This window comes from Schistocerca nitens, chromosome 12 (assembly GCF_023898315.1).
Source record: "Schistocerca nitens isolate TAMUIC-IGC-003100 chromosome 12, iqSchNite1.1, whole genome shotgun sequence".
Taxonomy (NCBI): Eukaryota; Metazoa; Arthropoda; class Insecta; order Orthoptera; family Acrididae; genus Schistocerca; species Schistocerca nitens.
Window position 1 is genome coordinate 115,471,211 of NC_064625.1, and position 7,894 is coordinate 115,479,104.

Sequence of the window (7,894 nt, forward strand, 5' to 3'; positions counted from 1 at the left end):
CATTACAGTTGAATACCTGATCCACAACTGAAAGAACTCTTTTATATTGTTACTGCACAGCTATGCAACATTTGTTGAAAACCCTGCCATAATCTAGAAGTAAGCCAATTTCCTTGTAATGAACTGAAGTGTGAACAAAATAAATCAGAGGAACTAACTCTGGGATTAACTAAAGATATACAACATAAATCAAAACTGTAACAATTTTACACTGATTCCAAATTAAACTTAATGGTGTAGGATATAATGTCCTACACATTCAAATAAAATGCAGCAAAATGACACTCCTTAATGTTTGTAAGAATACTCCACCTCTATATAGGTGGGAAGAACTTTTCCTTAATTACTATATAAACACCACCTTTCACATTATTCCTGTTAGAATAAACTGTTTCAATTAAACTGACTGTATGGAACACTGAAGCTGTATTTTAATGCTGTGAAGTGATTTTCTGTATCACAAGATTCTACAGCTACTGGCAGAAACAGTTCAAGAACACACTTTTCACTCAGTACCAAAGTGTGTGCCGTTATGAAATTTTCTAGCATATTAAACACGTGCGGTCCAAGTCTGACACACAGCGTCACACTACCAAGGGGTTTCATAAGTTAAAAAAAAAACACAATAAGATTAGTAACAAACTAAGGGTCACAGTCTAGATGAGATGCAAATTTGGGAATGGAGACCAACTACTGTGTCTGATATTAAACTATTCCAACCTGTGAGTGGAATAAGCAACTACTAGAATGTAACTATGTCTCAGTAAAATAATATATGCAAAGCGATAACTAATTGTTACCCATATGCAACAATACTGACAGCTTGTATCAAAATTTAGATGAACAGCTATTATGAGAAGTAACTACATTAGGAAACACCCTGGTGTCATTCTGATTCAGGACAATGGGAGAAATCCATTTTTGGCTTTCCCTTTTGTAGTATTGTAATATTCTACCGCACGTTTTATACGTCTGCATGCCAAAATAATAGCCTTTAATTACATACATAGTTATAATGAATTACATGAGGTTTAATACAGAATTACTTTAACAGATTTCTTCTTGTTGGGCAGAACATGCTCAACAAATTGAAAGGAAGATGTAAATATTTGTGCACAGAATAGCTGAAAGACATAAAAACTTTACTAGGAAAAACTGGCCCAGTTTCAACCTTAGGCCAGTATCAGGTGCACAGATGGATGTGTACACAAACTGATAAAATTTTACAATGATGATATTGAAACTAGCCATTAGTGCTGGACAAAGTATTTACTTCAGCTGAATAGTCTGCATGGAAACAGTTGTGACCTTCTGACATTTGAAACTGTTGGAAGCAAATTATCCACAACTTACAGGCTTTATGGACCAAATGACTATTAGTGTGCATTCAGTTGAAGGTACTACACCAATATGGATTATGGAACCTGCCTCTGCTTTCAGTGGACCAAATACAGTGTAACTGAATGTGTGAGACATAATAGAAATATCCTGTGACACCTGATAAATGGCTAGCATGTAAAATGTACGCAAATTAAAATGTGCTAAGCTTCCGTTTCTTAAAAGAAGCATTAAAAGTGTCAATCTTTTTCTTAATGTAATTATTTAATAATGCGTTGGTGGATGCTTTGACTAACAACTTCAGTATTTCATCTGCCGAATGACCATACTGCAAATAAAGTCTGTTAAGAAGTAACTTTTCTTCTGAACAGCATTTATGGTTACATTTTGAACAAGCACCCTTTGACTGTTGGATGACAAAAATTTTTTTTCATTAGGGGCAGATATTAATTTTTGTACAGTAATGTAATTGTAAATAACAACATTCACAACATCAGGCTGAGGGAGTAACAGACCACCCCTGTCCAAATTTTTGATTAAACTAAGATGTTGTTCACCATGCAGACACATTTCTTTGTCTAAGAGAAGGTATTTGCTGCACACCTCACACTGCTGTTTCTTCAGTACACTGCGAACACAATACCCTGCTAAATATGTTAATATTGGAAGGTATGTTTCTGCCTGCCTGAAATCTTCCTCCAAGTACATAATGTCAACCATAAACTCAGAGTCTGTTTGTATAGTCTCTTTTGTGTCATCATAACAATTAAAGATGAACCCTTCTGCAACAGGCAGTTTACCAAAAGTACTTGAATTCAACATGAGTGGTAACATGTTCTGCATCCTCATCTTCGCTTCCACTTCAAAAATCTGTCTCACAGATAAGAGATACTGAGAGCCAGCCATTGATCGGTAACTGCTAAACCTTGCTTCCAGAGAATCAGTCTGAATTTTTCCAGGCAAAAAATAAGTGAAACCAAGCTCTTTAGTACAGTACCTTGCCATCTCAATCAAACCATAGGTTGTGTGTGTCAGAGCTATATGTGTATCTTTTGAAAGGGTATTATTTTTCAGGCCTAAGTCCTTCCACTTATCAAGCCACACAAGAAACTTTTCCAAAAAAACTAATTTTTCATCATTATTACTTAAAGACAGAGGGCACTGGAAGAGATCATTTAGTGGAACACCTTTGTGAACTGTCTTAACATTTACAATTTTCCACCATGTAAGTATAATTTTAATAAATTCTGCAGTGGTCTGGTAATGTAACAAGTTTTTCTGTTCTCCTACAGTTGAAACGGCTTCAGCTGTATATTCACTGAATACCTGCAAAACAAGGCTCACATTCTGTTTCTCAAGTGAAGATGGATAAAGAGACTTCAAAGAAAGACCACAAGAGTGCTTAAGTAGACCATTATATTCAATCTTATGAAACTGCCTCAATGCTTCAAAAGATGCCATTAACACCTGACAATCATCACTGCTTCCATCAAATTGTGGATATTTGAGCAAAACTTGAGAGTCCTTTTGATTAACCCAATTATTACGTATACACTTAAGGATGTGGACAGAATCAATTATAAAAAATAGTGGCTGAGTTGGATTAGCTGGATGTGGGTAAACTATACTGAGTTTTGCAGGTGAGCTAAAAAGTGCCATAGATTTCCTATTTAAAGCATTGTTGTCACTAACTACACAAATAACTTTGAAACCAATGTCATAAAGGCCACATAATATTTTCTTCACATACAAAAATAACTGTTCAGCTGCAAGGTTTCTCACTGGAAGGACATGCACTACTTCTTTAAAAGAAGACAGCAATGATTGTACCATAAAGACATATGCTGTAGTAGCAGCCTTGTCACTATCAAATGCTGCCCCCACAATGTTTCCTCCCTTGTAATCAAAATAAGGTTTAATATGAATTTCATCCATCATTAATGAAATGGTACAATCACTTTCCTGCAAAGATTTAAATCTTTCCTTAATATACAGGAGCATAGCACCTTCATTTTGTTCATTATGAGGACCATTAGTATATGAGGAACATATTTTCTGTAAAGTTCTTGGATGAGGAAGAATAAGATTGCCAGATGACCTCAAAAATTTATAGGCATGAGGGGAGATAGAATGCAGGATACAACAAAATATAGAAAAGTGAGGATTAAACCTATAGTTTTCCTCACAGCTACATAGCAACTTAACTTGCTCACTTAAGAATTGAATTTGTTTCTGTTTTTCTTCATCTACAGAACTGCACATGTCATTTAAAATGTCCTGTATAAGAAGGCACTGGATTTTTAATGAATTTTCTTTTGCACTGACTAATTCTTTCACTTTGTCTAATACTGTAAACAAATCATTCATATTTGAAGGTTTGTGTGATATTTTTCTACTGCCTATCTTTCTTATCTCAGTGTTACTTCGATAGGCAGACAACTGCAAATCATTTGTCACTACTACAGATACAGACACAGATGGAGCAGGCAATACAGTAAGCAATAGAAATAGGACACAGTCACTTCTCCTAACAATGGTCCATTCACTGGGAATGGTTTCTCTTTCTAGGCACTGCAGAAATGCTTCAAAAGTAGAAAATAACTTCCTCGAATCATACTCTGTTTTGGTTACTATACCGTCTTTAATTGCTTGTAGAAGATGTTCATTGTCCAATCTAGCTCTCCTTTCCTCTGCACTTTCTCGAGAGCTGGTGGATGGAGTAGACAAATAGCTTGGGTAGCCTGGTAACACTGATGGGACAGCACCCTCTCTAAGCCTCGGTCTTGAAAGCTTGACAGAAAGCTTTGTGCCTTTCACTTCATCATAACATTCTGTATGCCGGCAGATGTCAGATTCGGTGAAGTGAAGTTCACAAACCTAAAACAAAGTAGTGTGAGTCAGTACAATATACAGGATGATCTAGAGATGTGTGTCTGTATGTGAAAGTAAAAAACACTGGATACTCATTCATTTTCCACCAATATCAGCTTGACAGGTCACACCTTAGTGGAAGTACACAAATTATTTAGGCCTAACAGCAATATACCATGTTCTACAACAACATGCATATTCCATTTTAATATTCTTTTATTAATTAGTACTATAAGCACTATGAGCATACCTCACCAGGCATCAGTATATGATGAATATACCTGTGAACTGCTTGTGTTACAGCAGTACTGTGATATTTATGGAACTATAAGAGTGAAGTTCCTATTATGGATTAAGTGGCACCAAATTTCAGTAATCTGTTGGATTCTGCATGTTAACATAGCAATTATTTTATAATTTTGACTTTACAGTTTCTTCATTGTCATGGTATAAGAGATATCAACAGCTGCAGAATACTATTTCACTGTGTGTGTTTTTATACCAGCGCATATTAAAACTGTGTCATTGCAGGTAACACTGAATGGGGGTCTTGATATATGCCTAGCACAAATTTCATGTTTGGATAGAACAACAACTCCAAAGCAAATGCATGCCAAACACAAAATTAAGTTGAACAGATGCCAACATAAATGACACACCTCAGTAAGACAGTCATGACCATCCAACTGGGAGTATGTTAAGAAAATATCCACTAAACATTCCGTGCCAAGCTGTGCCGTATGAACTAAATGACACTTGTCATTTCAATTAACCATCTGGAACATTTAAAATACCGGACAGAATAATTAACTGGATGCGTTATTAACAAGAATGTCGTTATATGAGGCGGCTCAAGTGATACAGAACGCCATTGAAATCTGTTTGTGAAGACACCTATTCTGCATCGTAACCTGAAGTTAGGTTAGGTTGAAAGATAATTATTTGATCGTGGGTTGGCGAATGTCTAACAGGAAAAACTAACACATAGAAAAACAACACAGATATGCTTCATACAGAGAGATCGCTTTTTAAACATCAAAACAGCAATTTCAACATTCGTTAGCACTCATGCTAACTAATGCGAGACTGAAAAACAACACCCACTCACAAATAGAGAATAAAACGTATCGGTAATGCGTAACAAAATACGAACTGCAGAGAAATTTAAACACGAATAAAAAGTAACATGAGCCACAAATTTATATTTCGTTTTCAAAATCAAAATAAAGCCGCTTGAAAACGAATACTAAGCCTATATACTGCGAACTTTTGCTCACAATTTTAGTCAAATGTATCCAAAATGCAAGATATTCCACCAGAAAAATAATAATAATTGTACTAGGTATATAGTTTTTACATACCTTCGTGTGCTCAGTGGGTTGGAAATTGTCCCGATGAATTGCTGAAAGCCATTTCCAACGCAGATTCGCATCTTTCGGAAAGGAAAACAACATTACTTTCGGTCCATTTCCGTAATTCCCACGACACCTTGGCACACAACATTTATAAACCATGTTCACAGTAGCTTCACTACACGTAAACTCTGTAATCGCTAGTTTAAAGCACGAACATAGCACTCGATCCAACAAACGTGTAGATAAACAAACGCTTCGAAACACAACATGGTGGCCCGCTTGGAGTGACGTCACGACCTGCTAAGAATTTCGCGCCGCGGCCTTGTCTCTAGGTGGTGGTGGTCGGACCCGGGAGTGAACCGTCGTCCTCCCGAATGCGAGTCCAGTGTGGGGGGCCCCATGCTCGGGAAGCGAGAACACGACCGCGAGACCACGAGCTGTGGACTCAAATACACTATAACACAAAAATCAAAGCACCACGAAGGAATTATCCGAATAGGACTGGAACCGGTAGACACGATGTTCATATACAGACAAAGAAATGATTACAAATTTCAGAAAAGTGACCGATTTATGCAAGAGACAGAGTTCACGAACTGAGGAATTTAATAGCGTTTTGGTCCATTTCTGGATTTTGTGGAAGCAGTTACGCGGCTTGACGTTGATCGATACAGTTGTTGGATGTCTTCCTGAGAGACATCGTGCCAAATTATGTGCATTTGTCGCATTAGGTCGTCATAATTCCAAGCTGCTGGTCCGCCTTTTGCTTTCTCTTAAAGTGTATATCTAACAAGGGAACCTCCCCATCGCACCCCCCTCAGATTTAGTTATAAGTTGGCACAGTGGACAGGCCTTGAAAAACTGAACACAGATCAATCGAGAAAACAGGAAGAAATTGTGTGGAACTATGAAAAAAATAAGCAAAATATACAAACTGAGTAGCCCATGCGCAAGATATGCAACATCATGGGTAGTGTGAGCTCAGGAACGCCGTGGTCCCGTGGTTAGCGTGAGCAGCTGCGGAAGGAGAGGTCCTTGTTTCAAGTCCTCCCTTCAGTGAAAAGTTTAATTTTTTATTTTCAGACAATTATCAAAGTTCAGGCACTCACACATAATCAACTTCGCTCTCCAAAATTCCAGGACATGTTCAGATTTGCTTGGACATATGCAGGATTTGACGGTCTACACACGGAAAAATTTGAAAACGTAAAAAACATATGTTTTGACAGAGCACAGGGAAAACTGTGCGACTGTGAAACTGTTGCATTCATTTGTTGCAGTTTATGTGACAAACTCTTATGTTTTCATCACTTTTTTGGGAGTGATTATCACATCCACAAGAAAACCTGAATCGGGCAAGGTAGAAGAATCTTTTTACCCATTCGCCAAGTGTACAAGTTAGGTGGATCGACAACATATTCCTGTCATTTGACGCACATGACGTCACCAGTGTCGTATAGAATATATCAGACGTGTTTTCCTGTGGAGGAATCGGTTGACCTATGACCTTGCGATCAAATGTTTTCGGTTCCTATTGGAGAGGCACGTGCTTTCGTCTACTAATCGCACGGTTTTGCGGTGCGGTCGCAAAACACAGACACTAAACTTATTACAGTGAACAGAGACGTCAATGAATGAACGGACAGATCGCAACTTTGCAAAAATAAAGAAAGTAAAATTTTCACTCGAGGGAGGAATGGAACCAAGTACCTCTCGTTCCCCAGCTGCTCACGCTAACCACGGGACCACGGCGCTCCTGAGCTCACAGTATCCTTGATGTTGACTATCTTGCGCATGGACTACTCAGTTTGTATATTTTGCTTATTTTTTTCATAGTTCCACACAACTTCTCCTGTTTTCTCGATTGATCTGTGTTCAGTTTTTCAAGGCCTATCCACTGTGCCAACTTATAACTAAATCTTAGGGGAGTGCGATGGGGAGGTTCCCTTGTAAGCAGTTGATTAAAACTTACACGTAAACGAGTAATGTTGAGAGGATTGAGCAGTGGTAAAATTTGCTGTTTTGAAGAGCGCGCTGCAGCGCGCAGTGTGAAGAAGTCGCCCTCCGTTTCTGGCAGTGGCGCCGCTGTGGCAATCGCAGCTTTGGTGTCTCCCTCTGGCGGGAAAGGGGAAAGGTAGCCTGCCCACGTGCATTTAAGGAGCGCTATGAGCTCGCTAGGCGTCCCCCACACGGCTCCTGTATGAACTGATCCCCTTCCCCCACCTCCTCCTGTTCCTCCAACATCTCCACATCCTTTACATTGTTCGCAGGCTTGATCCCCCCCCACCCTCTGGTTTCCTCCTTCCTCTCCACCCCCCGCCTGTTGCCGC

General features: G+C 38.6%; 1 protein-coding gene across 1 annotated transcript; it reads right to left on the reverse strand.

The window, feature by feature from the left end:
- Positions 1–1,638: 1,638 nt before the first annotated feature.
- Positions 1,639–5,827, reverse strand: LOC126214943 (uncharacterized). The gene is made up of 2 exons (XM_049941580.1): positions 5,571–5,827; positions 1,639–4,215 (listed from the first exon to the last, which is right to left on the reverse strand). Exons 1-2 carry the CDS (start codon positions 5,721–5,723, stop codon positions 1,639–1,641), a joined length of 2,730 nt encoding a protein of 909 aa, XP_049797537.1. The 5' UTR covers positions 5,724–5,827.
- Between the last annotated feature and the right edge of the window lie 2,067 nt (positions 5,828–7,894).

Bases quoted from the DNA above. Each gene is read 5' to 3' on its own strand.
- LOC126214943 (XM_049941580.1), bottom strand. From the start codon at position 5,723: ATGGTTTATAAATGTTGTGTGCCAAGGTGTCGTGGGAATTACGGAAAT. The intron at 4,216-5,570 runs GTATGTAAAAAC...ACTTTGTTTTAG, and splicing joins AACCCACTGAGCACACGAAG to GTTTGTGAACTTCACTTCAC.